The 17,353-nt window shown below is 48.4% G+C and overlaps 1 protein-coding gene across 1 annotated transcript; it reads left to right on the top strand.

The window, feature by feature from the left end:
* On the top strand, positions 1-9,458 carry GUCA1A (guanylate cyclase activator 1A). Its single transcript, XM_006035840.2, has 4 exons — positions 1-1,986; positions 3,732-3,881; positions 4,309-4,399; positions 5,381-9,458. The coding sequence occupies exons 1-4, from the start codon at positions 1,789-1,791 to the stop codon at positions 5,536-5,538; spliced, it is 597 nt and encodes a 198-aa protein (XP_006035902.1). The 5' UTR covers positions 1-1,788; the 3' UTR covers positions 5,539-9,458.
* Positions 9,459-17,353: the final 7,895 nt, after the last annotated feature.

The following is a 17,353-nucleotide window of genomic DNA, read 5'->3' as shown; positions in this document are numbered from 1 at the left end:
CAAACCGCACCTGCTATTACAAGACAGGAGAAATGGGCAAACTAGGGTTCGGACTTGTGCTAACAGAGCAGAGCGATGAACAAATGCTGCCAACCTTTTAGATGCACCTTTGGTCCAAGGATTTTGAAGCACTTTCTGTGCCCCAATTGATTTAAACTCCTGTGAGGTTAGGGAGTGTCACGGCCAGGCTTTGTGCTGCAGGGGAGCCGAGGCCCAAAGGAGTGGTATTCTCTGCTTTGCTACTGGATTGCCTTTCCATCACTGCATTTCACTGTTCAGAAAGCTCAGGAAATGCTTCCGCTCGGCCAGCAGGGAAGGAGTGTCCAGGTTAATGCTTCAGTGTTTGCAGGGCTCACTACCCTCCTCAGACAAGGGCAGGTCTGAGAACCAATGCACATTTACCATTGGGTTCACACAGATGCCTTACCAACATCTGAGATGGGCTCCTGGTCTGGAGGTTCCCGTTTCCCCTGTCAGGATCCTGCATGGATCTGAATTTAGTGCATAAACCAAAGATACAGCAGCCACCACCTTGATAAGCACCTTGAGAAGCAGGGAGTCTGTATGTGCCAAATGCATCCAGATGCTGGATTAGTGTGTCCTGTTTAATCCCCGAGATCTGTTTTCATGTCAAACTCACCCTGCTGTAATTCCACCTGTTTATTTTAGCAGATAGCCCTGATTTGCATCAGGGGGAAAGCAGCCCTAACTCTGTCCTGTGTCGAGAACAGGCTGACTGCGTTCGGGATCTTGAGCACAACCCCCTTTTATGCCCTCAGCTGCTGCAGTCCTAAAGCAGCGCTGCTTCATTCAAACTGGGGCAGGGGACTCAGCTCTTCACCTTTCCTTCAGATCTATTTATTTTCAGTCCTCCTGTGATTGCTGCATCTCAGACCTGACGACACCATCAGACCTTCTTTTTATTCACACGAGGGCCTTTTGCCAATGCTGTAGAGCAGATGAGAACTGGGGGTAGATGCTGATGTGCACTGTTATAGCACCGTTGAAGTCGACAGCGCTGACAGATGTCACCAGCAGCTGATACACTCTCGAGGCATCCTGCCTGTTCTCAGGGCTAGCTGGTATTGGAAGCAATTCTCTTTTCCTGATCTTGTCCCAGCACATCCAAATTTGAATCGTTTCTCCCTCTCCCTGACTTTTCAGGTGAAAATTATTGACCGGTACTGAAATTCTCCTTCAGCCATAGTGGGCTTGTAGGGAAGATGAAACAAGGCAGTAATAGCCAAGGGGCTTCTGAGTCTGTTACTAGCTCCTCTCTCGGTTTGATTTTAGTGCAAGAGTTGTCACTCAAATGGTCTGGCACCACGTCAGAACTGAAGTGGATTAGGCGATTACACCAATTTGGAGCAAATCCTTCGATCGTAATCTCCTGCTGGGGCTGTAATCTGAAAGACTCTTCTACATTTTACTTCTTTTCTATTTTCGCCCTGAACTCCTGATGCCCCTGCTGGGTTTCCACTGCTGGCCCACCCCTTATTGGCCCGAGAAGGATTTGCTGGGTACTTAAGTACCAGGTTTGAGAGGGTTGTGCAATTTAAAATTGTCCCCAGGCAAGTGCCTGACGGCGCTCTGTGACCCATGACACTGAACTGGAAAGATCTGCGGGCTTAGGTGGTTTGCTTCCCTTTATACATTATAAATCTCACAGTATTGGCTCTTCTCGACATTGAAAGACAGAAAGCAGAAGTTTTTTGGGGGAAAAAAGGAAAATTAGAAGGAGACGGCTACTACTTTCCCGGAGAAGCACAACAGTCTCGGATCGTGGAAATGGGGAACATGGATGGGAAATCAGTAGAAGAACTGAGTGCCACCGAGTGCCACCAGTGGTATAAGAAGTTCATGACAGAGTGTCCCTCAGGCCAGCTTACCCTGCATGAGTTCAAGCAGTTTTTTGGCTTGAAAAACCTGAGCCCAGCATCCAATGAGTACATGGAACAAATGTTTGAGACTTTTGACTTCAATAAGGTAGGTATTACCATTCCTATTGTGTGTGCGCACGCACATGTGATGTAATATGGTCTGATTCTCCATTGTCTTGTGTGTTCCATAGTGATATTGTGCTAATATAAAATGCAAATTTGTCTCTTGCCAGTAATGGAGGTAGCTCTAACTCATTTTATGTAGGATGACTACACTGTACAATCTGAGAGATGCGGGAGAATCAAGATCACATATTAGAAGCGTGTGTCAGTCTGTTAAATGAATATCACTTGTGAGTGTGTTATATAAATGTAGGTAAAGGTAAAGGAAGCTCTGCAGAAAAGCTATATTCATTTTTTATTTTAATTATTTTTAATTGAAAGACTCTCTTTTCTACATCTTTTGTCTGGTGTTCTGTAAATCCTTTATAATAAAATAACTGTTAATCCCAAACTGCCTATTGTTAAGGTAGAAAATAGAACTGGAGTAATACTGCAGTTTCCACTCAACTGAGTAACAATGAATTATAGATCCACTCAATACAACATTTTACAAAAATAAAGTCAGTTTTATTATTTCTCTTTGTATTATAGTTTCTGTTTTCATTTTATGCATCATTGGCCTTTTTTATGCTGAGCTTCCCTTTTTCTAGCTTTCTCTTATTTCCAGTTGCTGGTTCAAACAAAGTATATTCCTCCTTGTCGCAAGCTACCATTAGTAGCAAAAGCACAAAGTAAGCAGTAGTTGCTATGATGGGCTGTTCTGCTTTTCTGGATGGACATGGTTTTGCTCCCACAGCAGTCAATAGGCAAATTCCCACTGGATTGGGCCAGACAAGAAGCTGAGCTTTAAAGCTATTCTTTACATGATGTTTTATGGGCCTGCTCCAGACCTCATTGACATCCGTGGAAAGCCTACATTGACTTGTCTAGGCTTTCAGTTAGCTCCTGCTTGGGATTATTTATTACTATCCAGAGTCCTCCCCTGGGTTGCCATCTTCTAGTCACAGGTGCCTGCCTTCCAGTAATGGCTGAACGCTCCCAAGACTAACAGCTCCCCTCCCAAGCCATCACATATGACGTATATTCACTGCTTCATTGCAGTTACACCCCCGATCCCTTGGAGTCCAGCGGTGGTGAATTAGACCCTCAGCTTTGTAGGGAGCTTTCCAGGGTGGGAGGCCCTGCACAAACGTCAGGACTTACGAGTGAGCCGTAAGAGCCGGGAGAAATCCAGCTGTCCGTCACGCTTCTGTAAATTTGGAGATTGCGTCAATGGAGCTACTCAGGATTTACCTATTAAAGGGTTTCATACAGACGCTCCTGCAAAGAAGATTAGCAGTAGCGGAGTTCCTGGTGGGCTCCTCAAGGCTCTTCTGCCCTTTCGGGATGGAGGCAGCTTTGCCTGGGATACATGTGTAATTCAACAGAGCAAGAGGGGCGAGAAAAAGACTTGGTTCTTTCAGTAGTTGGCTGCTCTCATGTGTAGGCCCCATACCTGAGCTTTCACCTTATCCCGCTAATTTCTGTCTAAAATTCAAGCCAGTGTAGAAGAACCCCAGGGGGACGACCCACTGCCTCAAACCCTCCACTTAAGACTTCACAGGCCTTGCAAGGGATCTGATCTGCACATGGTTTGGTCAATACTGCTTCTTCCAAGTCCTCTTCTCTCCTTGGGGTTAGCTCACAAATCCCATTCACCGTGAAAGAAATTACCAGACATAGCCCTTGCAGCAGCCGCTGTGAGACGTCCGCTCCCGCCTGACTTGGTCCCGCTCTTTTGCTTTTTAGGACGGCTACATCGACTTTATGGAGTACGTGGCGGCTCTGAGCCTGGTTCTGAAGGGCAAAGTGGAACAGAAGCTGAGGTGGTATTTCAAACTCTATGATGTGGATGGGAATGGCTGCATTGACAGGGGAGAATTATTAAATATCATCAAGGTGAGTGATAATCGGCACCCCCTTGGATACCCACAAATGTGCACAGACAGGGCCCAGGCCATACATGTGGAGGAAAACACTCCTAGCCAGGCCAGGAAGCACTCTCAGCGAGCAGAGAGCTTTGGTCAAACCTGCCGTGAGCTTCAGCAATGCCAGCATGAGGCCTGTGAGCCCCACATTAACCAGCTGCCAGGACTTGGTTAAAGACTGGGAGCAGAGAAAGGCTCTTGAATGTGCCCTTTAGTGACTTAATCTCTTAATGGATTTTAAATCTTGTTCATCTCTGTTTTTGAATGTGCCTGATGTCCTTTTCGGAGCCTAGCCCATGGCATGAGAATGCGATGGCTGTGCTAAACACCTTTGCTACCCCCAGCCATAAACCCCCGTGATGTGCTCAGTCAATATTCTCCATGTTCTTGTTCTCCAGGCTATTCGAGCCATTAACCGATGTAACGAATCCATGTCAGCCGAGGAATTCACAGACATGGTGTTCGACAAAATTGATATCAACGGAGACGGTGAGGAACTTTGTGTGCTGGCCTTGCCCCTTGATGCTAACTCTCCCCTTCAAATCTCTGGAAAATGTTGGTAGCCCCTAGAAGCAGGGATGTAAAACAAGGCAGCTGAGAGCATCTTAAAGGCTAGATCTTCAGCTGAAGTGGATGGTTATTTTCTAAAGAGGAAGTAGAAATCTGTCCCTTAGTGCTTTTAAACAAGCTAAGAAGTGGGTACCATCTGCCTTGCCCATTCCTCTCTTCTTCATTCTTCCTTGTTTCTTTGTGGCTTACTCTTACTGGCCTGCGTGCTCTTCTGTACCAATACCAACCCCTTAACCAGGCTCCAGATTTTGCTCCCTGGATCTGGCTTTATGCACACAAAAATGAGCATGGCTGTAACATCAGCATCTCAAGCTCTTGTCACTGCACTGGCACTCAAATGTGCAGATTACTAAGGGACCAAAATCCTCCAGTGGGATTAGCTAGGAGGATGGGAGTAAGAAAGAGAAAAAATGTTGGTGAATACCATGGTAAACTTAACAATGGGTAACGTATTCAGCCACGAGATAGAGGCCAACCTTTGCCAAGAGGATTTAAAACTAAGGTGGGGTATGTTTGAGCATGCCCCTTATGCCAGGTCTTTTCCATCCCTCCACTGATAAGTTCCATTGATTTCCAGATTGTATTCAAACTCTAGCCCTGTTTTATAAACACCCCAAGTGGCCTGGGACCTTTGTAGTCGAGAAACTGCCCCTCTTCTCATGACCTACTGCCACACTTGCAGCCTATTATGTGCCTATTGAGAAGAGGGATTGAATTTGAGGAGATGAGGGGAATCCCTTGTTCTGCAAGTAGCTCCTTTGTGCTTCTGGAAATCAGCCCACGAGGGGCCCAGAGTCTCGGACAGGCCCCTTTTGCGCAGACACAGCTCCCCAAAGCTCATGGAAATCTGTGGCCAAGAGCTCCAGCATGTAACAGCCCCCTTGCTCTGTGTCCCTGTAGGTGAGCTCTCTCTGGAGGAGTTCATGGAGGGTGTGCAGAAGGACGAGCTGCTGCTCAACATCCTCACCCGCAGCCTGGACCTGACACACATCGTCCGGATGATCCAGAACGACGGGAAGAACCCGAACAGCCCAGAGGCAGAGGAGGCGGCTGAATAGACTTTTTAAAATGGATTTTTTCCCTTAACTGTCATTAAAAACCCTTGGGGTGGGGAAATGGGTGAGCTGTCCCCACTCTAGCATGATAAGAGCATCACCCTAGCAGGGTAATCACAAGCTCCTCTAAAAGGTCATACCTGCCAGGTCCCCAGTGAATTGTGAGGCCAACGTGGACCAGCCATGAGGAGACCCTCTGGGCTGGGTGAGTGCTGCCAGGGAGCAGAGGTGTTGATGATGATGATGACAAAGTGCGAGTGTTGCCAGACTCATATTGTGGAAGCACAAGGGCAAGAAAGCCAGCAACAGGTAGAAGGGTCAATGTGAATAAGACCTTGGGCACTGGAAGGAGGGCTGTAAGGGCAGTCATAGATGATACGGTCAACCGTCTGAGCTTGAGTACCACAGCTTCGCTTCAGCCAGTGTTGTTGGAGAGGTCCCCAGAGTGCATGCTTGCTTTAAACCATCCCACACCTGTTCTGAGATGGTTCGGAGCAGTCCAGGCCCTGCGGGACAGCTGCCAACCCGAAGGGAGGATATTGGGGATGAAGTTCTTTATCTGCAGTTCTTGTGCAGCATGTTTCCTGCTTGACGGATGGGAAGTCCATGCTGTAGGTGACATGCCATCTGCAGATTCAACGAGCTTATCGGCCTGAGTGGAGAACGGGCTCCAAGACTTTAGGTGGTTGTTGGTTTTCTGGCTTGCAGGTACTAGGCTGGAGTGCAAAGAATGGCCTGGATCTTGGGCTATGATGCCTACGTAGCAGCTTGTCTCTGGATGTTGGGGAGAGGACTGGTAAGCATTCAACTGGGGTTGGGATAGGGCATCCAGTAATGGTCCTCATGATGGTCCAAGGAGGCTCTGGACATGGAGGAGCTGCTGAGGTGGCTCACGACCATACAGCCAAGCAGTACCAAGACCCAGCTCCAAGGGGGATTTCCAAACGGTGCCACAATCACCCCTTGTTAGCTGGGTGCCTCTGTATGTTGCTGCTGCTGCTGCCTAGGGAGAGTTGGGATGATCGCTGCATGCTCCAGAGGAAGCACTGCTGAGAAAGGTCTCCCTGGTGCTGCCGGGGAGCACAAGCCCCTTCTGATTAGGGCAGTGATGGGAAAGTCCTGTGCGGCTTTTGGGTGTCACACTGGAGCCCACCACAATTTAGACTGTACTACAAAGTCCACAGCTGTGCAAGGTGTGCGCACTTATAGCATAGGGTGGGATGACCTAGTTAGGGATGGTCCTGCTTGGAGCAGGGGTTTGGACTAGATGTGACCTCCTGAGGTCCCTTCCAACCCTCATCTTCTGTGATTCCAGCCAGAGAGGAATCAACGCTGAAAGGATGGGGGTTCTGGGCAGGGACAAAAAGAACCTCCAGTCTAATCTCCTTTTCTCTGACCCATGGCAACTCCCAGAAAGGAGCAGGCCCCTGAAAGGCAGGACCACAGCACCTGGGACTGTGATCTGCATCTTCTCCTTCCATATGCGTTTCAGGGCAGCCCTGAGGTTTGCTCCATCTGCAGATGAAATCAGTGACTGTGGTCAGTCAAGCTTTTGCTTATTAGTCATAATGCATTAGGACTGTAGTTAAAACTAAAAGTTGATGCAAGGTAAAAATAATTATCATCATCTCAGAAACGAGAGAGAGAGAGAGTGTTGACTGCAGCAACATTTTGTCTTTCTTTAAAAACATGAAGAATGTAATAGTGCCTTTTTCCTGATGTTGGAACTAGCTAAATCTCTGTGTGGCCCTGGTTCTCCAAAACAGATCTGCGAGGCAGCAATGACAATGACTTGAAAGGTAACAGCTTCATATATGTCTGTAGGAATACTCCTGTGCTGCAATCAGGCATCTGTACACAAAGAGCTTCCCTGAATTGCATACAGAGGATTTTTTGTGGCATTCTTATCTATTGATACCTGTTGCCCACATTTTGGTCTCAGTTACACTGATGTGAATCCAGAATAACTCTCATAAATGGCCCATCTGATTAAGAACAACAGCAACTGCTGTTAGAAACACCATTGTAGGAGGAAAGGATTTTCTTTTCTAAGTTGTGGACTGTGTTAATATTTCTTTCTGGCATCTCCAGGGAGATGCATTTGGGTCAGCCTGGGCACAACATAAGACTTGGCAAATATACAGCCGCAGAAGAGAAGGAAAACTTCTCTGGAAGAAACTGAGGACTGTATGTGGCCTATATTTTCCAGGTGCTAAATATGTATCTTTGACCAACTGGTTGGCCAAGCCTTTTATTTTTTCTTATAACTGCTTCTTGTGCCTAGACTGAGTATAGGAATCTGTAAGTACATTAGGCTGCCCCTTTGCCTTCCAGAACCTGAAATTTCCTTCCCTTTTGTAATGCAGGTGCCTGAGATTTTGGGATAAGTAGACCCCAAGGGAGCTGTGGGTCCTCAGTTCCTCCCACAGCCAGACCATGCTAGTTCTGTGTCTTTGCCAGCTCAAAATGTAGAAGGCTGGATAATGCAACTGAGTTGTATCTTTAACCCCAGGCTTCTCCCCTCCTGTCCCTAAGAAGTCAGGAGTGTTCATTCTTGCTGATGCCAGTTTTTAGTATTTTATTTGCTTAGGATTAGCTGTCTGCTCCCTGGGAATGGAACAAAACTGCCCGTCTCACCTTCCACATGGAGCACAGACCGCTAATTACCGCGCGAGGTTCAGGTACCAAGCCCCCAGCCCAGTGGATGTGGAGGGTGATCCTGGTTTCCTGCTTTTCGTTTCTTTTCCCAGCCCAGGTTACCTATTCCCATAGAGAGCGCATTGCTCAAAGGCAGTTTAAACCACTAATACAGACTATGAAGTACCAGAGTTGTATTACCACAGTCCCTGTAGCAAGAACTTGTTTTCAATGAAACATTGAGGTGCAATTCAAAGGACCAAATGCCATGCCCAGGCCACAAACATCAGAACATGGTCCTTGAGTACTGAGCACAGCCCCTTAGGGCTAGCAGCAGTGTAAATCAGTGCTAATTAACCAATACAATGGGCACTTTCCTGGTGCTGCCAGAACAGGTGCATCATCTTGGCTGCACCCAGGACTCACCAGACGCACAAGAAAGATTGCATAATTAATGGTTAATCAGCGCTTCCAACCTAAGCAACTGAATGACAGTGGTGACTGATTAGTAACTGCCCATCCCCATCTGTTATGTGCTCTTGGGGTGGAAGGTTTCTTCTCTGAACAGAGCAACAGATGCACAAGCGATTAGGTGGGCCACGGAGCTTACTACCTAGCATGAGAGGTTTACAGCGTATAAGCAGTTTTCTAATGGTGCGGCTGTTATGTCTGCTCCACGTGATTGCCTTGGACCGAGCTAAGGGTCATGCTTTGGAGCCTGCAGTGTATGTGAAGAGCCAATAAAAAGGGGGTGTTTTACAGACTTTGCTTCCGTTGGGCCTTTTTTGTCATTAAAAAAAAAAAGTTGCTTTCTCTGTTTCCAGCAGGGCAGCTGAGCCCAGCTCGCTGCTTTACAGAGGTACTCCATTCAGCTTGCTAGGGCTAAGCCATTGTGGAAAAGGGCAGGAGAAGAGGCAGACAGGCCTGTTGCCTTTAGAAATAGCCCGGGATAGATTCTGCCACTGACTCCCCTGTTTTTTCAAGGCTCGTTGACTGCAGCTATGCTGTTCTCATGTAGCAGGACTCTTGCCTGCTCTGGCTTCCAATGAGTAAAGCTCTGCCCTGCATCTGTTATCATGGTACCCTTCTCCATCTGCAGCCTGAGCTGATAGCCATCTTCCTCTCAGTCTCTGACTAGGTCAGAGCCCTGACCCTTTCTTCCCAGCTGGCAAATTCCCCCAAACCTCATACTCCTGCTGGGTCCTGCTTTCAGAAAACCCCTGTCCTAGAAGGATTTTTCCTCCACTGCCTCTGCAGCAAGTAGCTCATTTAAAACCAGCCCCTCCTTTTAGACTGTATTTATATACCCCTGGGGAGTCACATCATCGTGCCCCTACCCTATGAGAATTGCAAAGGTGCGGAGCCCAGGATTTCATTAAAGGACCAGCTCACTGGAAGCTGACTTTTGCCTTAGTGTGAGGACCTGGCAGATCTCTGCCTTTAGCCGGTGATGGTGCTAGTCGTACTTTTTGGGATTGGGGTGTTTTCCTACACCTCCTGTTTGAGCGGTGCTCTGGGCTTGTGTCAATCAACCTAGCTGCGAGTAGCACCCAGTCAAAGGGAGTGGGTATGGTCCTGGAGCTCCTCAGCTATCCCAACTCTCAAATACAATCTGGATGAAACGCTGGAGAGATGTGCCCTACCCTGCTGCTGAAGCGCAAAGTTCAACCCCAGGCATCTTAGAAATTTGGCCTTTATTTCCTTCCTGGAAAGCTGATGCCCTTGAGAAGCCCAAGTTGTGTCTAATCAGACACCTCTGACGATGGAGACCTGGAATTTTCTAAAGCCCGTTGCAGAGGAGCTGGCTGTGGAGTGTCCTGAGGGCAGCTCGGCGCGAACTCTGCCCTCTGGGCCCAGGGGAGTGTTCCCAAAGGCTCCAAAAAGAAGCAAAAAATCCAAGATCAGCCCTGGACTCTCTGCACCCCAACTCGTGTGTCCAGTAATGCACTGGAGAACGGCAGCAGAAGCTCAGGGCGGTTCAGGTGCCCTCTGCCTGCCTGTTTGCTAGGCTAGTTTTATTGGAGGATTTGCTGCCAACCATGTCATCTCAGTTATTTATGGGGCCAGGGAAACTGGCTTCAAGGAGCTGGTTCAGCAAGAACTGTGGGCAGGAACTCAGAGACGTCAGCTCAGTGCCCAGCTCTGACTCGCTTGCACGGTGACCCAAGGCAAGTCGCTGGGGCCCAATTTATAAATGCACTGAGGCTCCTTCCAGGATTTTCAAAGTGCCTCGGTCACCTCAGTGGGGTCCTCTGCAAATCACACAAGGGGCCTGTCAGCATCTTGGCAAGCCTGGCCCTTGGTCGCCCAGTTCCCTGGTGGAAAATAACAGCCCCTTCCTCACACCCCTTGTCCATCTTGTCTGCTTAGATTGGTGATTCTCATCTGGGGTGCCACGAGACCCTTTCAGGGGGGAAACAGCACAGAGGCACTGTCACACCTGGGTGAAGCTGCCCCATGCACCTCGTGAACAGCCAGGCTCGGAGGGGCTGTGGTACCTATGCACTCTCCTGCCTGCATTAGAGGTTATCTGATCCACCTAAAGCAGGCAGGAGTGCCAGGTCCTGCCATGGACAGGCAAGCTTCTTTGGGTAGATATGATGTCTTTTATTAGACCAACTAGATAGTTGGAAAGAATGTCCTTTGCAAGCTTTCAGGCACAAACACCCTTCTTCAGGCATCGGTTCTGCCGTGGCCTTTCCCAGTCCTTTTCCCCTGGGCTGTGGGGCAGGTGCAGGGCAGACTGGGAGCGACTGCAGGAAGGGCAGTTGCTTATCTGGGTGTGCACAAGGCCTGTGGAGCTGTGGCACCTGGCTGCAGTGGTGGCACCTCGTTGAGAGCCACCAAAGCGAGGTCAGTCAGGTGCCAAAACCACATTACAGCAGGGGGCCCGGCTCTGAAAAGTTGGCAAACCATAGGCTTAAGTTAGGAGCTCTTTGGGGCAGGTCATGTCTCTTGCTATGTGTCTGTACAGCTTGAGCTGGGATGTCTGCAGCACAAAGCAATGAGATTACTGCTGGGGTTTTACCCTGCGCAGTGAGTCCCTGCAGTGGAGCAGTCATGCCACCCTCTGGATGCTAGTGAGATCGCTAGAGCCGTCTGCCCAAGCCTCTGCTGCTGGGGCCCTTCTGCTTCCAGGTGTGTTTTGTGGCCAGGATACTGCCCCCACACAGACACGCAATCATATGGATGATGCATCTGTCCTGGAGCCGCACTGCAGCAGCCTGCTGATGCCAAGCAAGGCAACTCCCATTCCTCAGTCCTTCTGAGGAATGACAGTAGCCCGCGTGTAAGAAGCAGGTAGGAATAACATTATGAGTTCTGGCTCTTCCTGCTCAAAGCAAAATTAGGAAGAGGAAGTTTTCTCATGGCCATTTCAAAAACAACTTTGGAAAGTCATGTGGGGCATATGATTTGTAAAGAAAGGCTGAGGAAACTGGGCTTATTTATTCTGCAAAAGAGAAGACTCGGGGGATTTAATAACAGCCTTCAGCTCCCTGCAGGGTGACTGCAAAGAGGATGGAGCTGGGCTGTTCTCAGTGTGGAAGGTGACAGAACAAGGAGCAATGGGCTCAAATTGCAGCAAGGGAAGTTTAGGTTGGATATTAGGAAAAACTCTCACTAGGAAGATGGTGAAGCACTGGAACAGGTTACCCAGAGAGGTGGGGCAATTTTCATCCTTGGAGGTTTTTAAGGCCCAGCTCAACAAAGCCTTGGCTGGGATGATGTAGTTGGGGCGGCGTCCTGCTCTGAGCAGGGGGTTGGACTGGATGCGACCTCCTGAGGTCCCTTCCCACCCTCATTGCCTGGGATTCTGTGAAATTACAGAGTGTGCTGCTGGTCACCCTGCATTCAGAAGTGAATCTCGGCCTCATGGTCAGAGAGCCTGGGGGACAGCAGAGCTCAGACCCTGGCTTCTCCCCAACCCGACCTCCTGGCACGTTCACAGGCTAAACTCACCCAGGAAGCCTTTCCCCTGTATCCTTCCCACTGTTCAGTCTTAGCGAAGGGTGGGAAATACACAAAGCAGCCAGAAGAAACCAGCAGAGGCTGGTGTGAGTGAAATGCAAAAGAAAAAAAAAGGCCCCTTTTGGTACCCTGTTCCTTTAGGAGGCAGAGGCTGCCATGAAACTCTCTGCAGGGGATTTTCTTGCTGTAATGAAAACATTACAGAGAGGGCTCGGCCGGCGGCCTGCCACCCCCATGCACCCAAGCGCCGAGACTCAGGCCGCATGTGCCAGGATTTGGGATGAGGACAGGAGTCCCTTTTTAAACAGCACATGGGCAGGTGTATCTCTCTCCATGACCACAGCCTGCTCCTTTTTCAGGCCCTACAGCTGCCAGTCAGCAGGGATGGCTTTATGCATCCCCTGCCGTGCTGTCGCTAATGCAGGTTGATGCTTCTTAAAGCCCGCTCATCGCTGCTAAGATGTGCCGTGCTCTGCAAATGGAGGCAGCTTTTTCCTCATCTCCAGTGACTTCTGCTGATGGTTTGCACCAGACGAAGCTCCAAGGTGCAGGTCTGCGTCTGACCTGGACCAGGAGTTTAGTCTGGGCTCAGCAGCCTTGTACAAGCCATATAGCACTCAGTGATGCTCCCATAAATGACTCTTCTGGGCTACTGTTCTCTGCCACCTCTCCCCCATGCCTCATTCACATGAACTTTTTGACTCTTTTTGACTCTCTCACCTTATTCCATCTTCAGTCTTGTCTAATTTGAGGGGAATCAGGCATCAGAGAAGAAGGTGGTCAGCTCAGGGAATCAGTTAGTGTCTGTCATTGCCAAGCCTTGATACCCACCTCCCAGCGCCTCAATTTAGGTCAGCGAAAAATCGGATCAGGCAAATCCAATCTGAGTCAGGCCATAAGGCTAGAAAATGGATTATGTGAAGTATTGGACATCAACAGCTGACATGGGGGGGGTAAGTGGAACTGGAGAAGTGATTTAGCACTGAGGGTCTCTCCAGGATGATTTTTTGACAAGAGATGGCAGCACCTTTGAGGGGAGAAGGAGATCAAGAGATCAGGGTGGAGTCTTCACTCCACTGCATCCACTTTAAAACTGGTGTCACGGAGTGGAAAATCAGGCCCATTACTTCTTGCTTTAGCCAGAATTTACTTGTAGGGACTGTTCTCCCCTGCCAGCCAGTGTCTAAATACCATAAAAGATCTAAGCAGCTCTCTTTCTTCTTCCCCTGAGCAGCCCTTCTTCGCCAAGGCCTCACACTGGAAGATGCATGAAGAGCGATGCCCTGCGAGAAGCAGTTACAGCTGCCCATCTACCCAGTGACTTCTGTTTGTGGAAACCCGCCAAACACAGGCCACCCACATCTCTCCTTTCTCCTTTAAAATGCATTTCGCTAGCATAAGAGTGAGGTTAAAAGGACATTACTTAAAAAAAAAGAAAAACTTTAAGATTTTTAAATGTTGCTGGCCAAATCTACTTGGGGAAGTCCACAGAGCTCACTGAACTAGCGCACAAGATGCAATCACACCTCAATTTTGGAGCCAGGCACTGGTCACTGGAGAGCAATCCTGCTGTCGCCAGGGAATATTTTGCTTACGTCCCTGTGTACCAAACCTCGCAACCCCAGGACCTGGCACGGGGAAATGGGAAGGGAAGTTCCCACTTTTATATAAGGGATGCTAGGGATTAGGGTCATAAGCCAGCGGGTTAGGGAGAAGGGACAGGCACAGGTGAATAACCATGAACATTAAGGTGCAGACCCTACGGATGCAGATAACAGGTAAGAAACACCGACGCTGTGGTGAAATCACCCAAGAACAAGTAACATGTAGGGGACACTAATACAGTGGCATAAACACTTAAGAAACCTTCAACCCTTCCACAGCTCTGGACGGCTCCCAACTAGCCACTGGTCCCAAAAACATTTAATAGCCATCTGCCAGGGCTCCCCACTGCTGCAGCTCCCAGTCCTGCCTCTGCCTCTCCTTCCGAGTCTCGTCAGAGCTGCAGCACCCTGTGCTGTTTCTGCTTTTCTGCTTCCTCCATCCCCTGCCGCCTTCTGGGAATTGCAGTCCACACTACAGTTCATTCCTCCAGTCCCTTGGAGGCTTTGGGGAGCTTCAGTTCATGTTACATTACAGTACATGACATTCAACATTACAGTCCATTACACCTGTTCGGCAGTTCACAGGTTGGCCGCCGCACCTCAGACAGGCTGCTCTTATTTTTGGCCAAGAAAAATGCTGGCTGCCTTGCCTCGGGGCAAGTCAAAGGAGTACCCCCCACCACTGGCTGAAGCAGGGGGAGGTGTGCACAGCTGACTTTGCCTGCAAGTCATCTGCTGCAGACCAGCTGGCATCGCCCTGCCTGTCTGGGTGTGCTGGGCTCCTGATGCAGAGCACGTGAGTGTATCACAGTCCTGGTTCTAGAGGCTGACGCTCTGAAGCCAAACTGCAGACTTGTGTTTGACACTGAGGGTTACTGGTTTGGTTCCCAGTAACCCTCAGTGGTCTGCCATCTCATTTGCTGTTGGCTTGGTGAGTAGCAGATCACAATTGTAGACTGGTACTTATCTCATGAGTCTCCTGCTACCCACCGAGCCACAGAAGTTAGGGAGGGAAGGGACCTGTTAGTTTACCTGCCCTATCTTCCAGCAGTAGGAGCATCACCCTCTGCCATGCACTTTTTCAGTCTTGTGCAGTCTAGCTATAAAACGTGGCTCCCACCGCTTCCCTTGTCTAGTCTTCCAAACGCAACGAGATCTCTCTGGGTTGCGATACCTCGCTCGTTTATTTTCCCCTGCCTTACACTACTCCCATCCAAAGGGGAAAGAAACCAAACAGAAAGAAACCATACGGTCTTATTAAATAAATAGTCTTTATTAAATCCAAGTGGTACAAAATCTGAATGTTGATTCTACGAGGGTGCCCGCTGTAAGAAACCCCCAGCGTGTGGTTATCTGTGCTGGAGGTACTTAACCATTTCTCCTCATGTACACCTGACAGGGCGAGTGGCCTAAGGAAGCTTAAGAAGAACTTAAATATCGGCATGTGTAAACCTGACAGAAAATGAAAAACAGAGTGGAGAAGTGAAAATCAATTGGTGTTGAATTGGAGCGTGGAGACGGGAGCTTTTGAAACCCTCATGTTCCTAATAAGAAGCTGTTCCTCTGCTATTTGGAAAAGGCTGGATATTTCATCAGTAAGTGTAAACTAGTGTTGACTTGAATGAGCCTTGGATAAAGTCCTTACCTGGCCCAGTGTCATTCAGGAGTCACTCCACCTACATGGGGCAGGCAGCTGGGGGTGAATTTACAGCACGCTTGCTGCTCTGCGCAAACTCCCTGTGTGGACACTCCTTGCACACGCTAAGTGCAAGGTAGCTTACTCCACTCTCAAAGGGGAGTCAGGCACCTCGCACAAAGGCACTCTTAGCATGCCCTAAGAATGGCCCATGGGAGAGCTGGGCAGAGTCACTAGCGCACTGTAAATTTACACACAGTAACTACCCTATGCAGATAAACCCAGTTGTTACACTGGTACAAAACCAATGCCAAGTTAAAATCTGGCCTGTGTAAATGCCCATGCATGCAGGGTGTAAGGGAGTGCAGAATCAAGCTCTGTGTGTGTGTGTGTGTGTGTGTGTGTGTGGAACTGAATCAGTGGAAGATTGTTTAAATTGCTGCAGTCTAACTTGCACCGCTTTCTGAATTCAGCTCATAGCAGCTTATCCTATTTATGAACCTGATCCTCAGCTGACACAAATCACTGCGGGGATTTGAGTTGCGCCTTTTCAGCTAGCTGAAAGTCTGGCCCAGGATTTCTAAACTGTTTACAACTAATCCACAGTCTGGAATTATCCACACTTAACAAGTTTGTTCCAGTTCTAGAGGTGTTCCCAGTATTTCCCCCTGCATGGGGGAGTATCTCTGGAACTGATAAACCTCGAAAACGGGAATGACGCACCCACTGCACAAGGGTATGGACAAACAATCGCACTTCAGCCAGCTACTGGGGGACTTGGTGCTGAGCTGCTACTGCACAGCACCTGACAGCTGGTTTGACACAACATCTGTTTAATCAAAAAGTGCATAGAGTTGAACTGCAGCACAGAATGCGTCCTATTCTGTTTATGTCCCCATTTCTCTGAATTAAAAAAAGCCCAGTCAACCCACAGGACAGCAAACCATTGGGTAAATGAGTAGCAAGCTCATTGCAGTAAAAGGCCACAAAAATAAAAAGTGATTGCAAATATCCCTGTGAAAGTGGCTTGACTTACTTGCCTGTAGGGGAAAAAAATAGCAGTCTAATCTAGTCCATCAGAGCTAGCTGCATTTTTTTTACAAACATTCAGTTTACAGACTACTTGCAAATGATTTTGCTCTGACTATAAGTCATTCAGGCTGCAAAGCCAATTTAAAACCTGTGACATAAACTCACTATCTTGATTTCGTAGACTACTTACAGACTGCACGTGTGTCATTCTATGAGTTATGATGCTAAGCTGGTGCTGGTGCTCTCACAAAGGTAAATAATTGCCAAGTATAATGCTGATCTCTCATCCACTTCTTTCCCAGAGACCAACTGCCGTTCGTGGCGGTGAAACTTCTACAAATTCAGTGTTTTCAGACTAGAACCAGTGCGTGAAGAAATCAGCCCTGGATCAGTGGCTAGATTAGAAATTGGGAGCAGAGTTGGGCCTAAAGAAATGAGAGATGAAAAGAAGGTGTACTCCATCTGCCCAGCCAATATATACACTTCTTGCTTATGATATATTTTCTTGTACTGTTTATACAGCTTTGGCTTCCGGTAGAGAAAGTATTGTATCACTAGCTGTAACATAACTTTTATTTTGGATTAGGATATACTGATACCCAATGATGCTGGATTATCAGCAGTTATACTTGGCATAATTTGTTAAATAACTCAAACACGCATGCTAGGGGTCTATAATACACCTCCTGAGGAAGCTCAGTCTGCTATCAATGTCCTGTTTTTTGCTTTTTGGGGTTTGATATGTTCATCTCTCTGCAGGCATTGCACACTGAGCTACAAGGAAAGCAATTCCACTGCAGCAGGGAAGCATCCTGCCAGTCCTGCTGTGCTGTCTGACTAGCAAGCCCTGCTCAGAGTACTATCCCTTGCCGGATCCTATCAGAAGTTAGTTCCTTTTAAAGTGCAATCAGAAACGTGAGCCGAAGAACCAGGAGGAAAT

The sequence above is a fragment of the Alligator sinensis genome, unplaced genomic scaffold, assembly GCF_000455745.1.
Source record: "Alligator sinensis unplaced genomic scaffold, ASM45574v1 scaffold589_1, whole genome shotgun sequence".
In the NCBI taxonomy this organism is placed as follows: Eukaryota; Metazoa; Chordata; order Crocodylia; family Alligatoridae; genus Alligator; species Alligator sinensis.
This window is presented reverse-complemented; position numbering and strand designations above follow the sequence as displayed.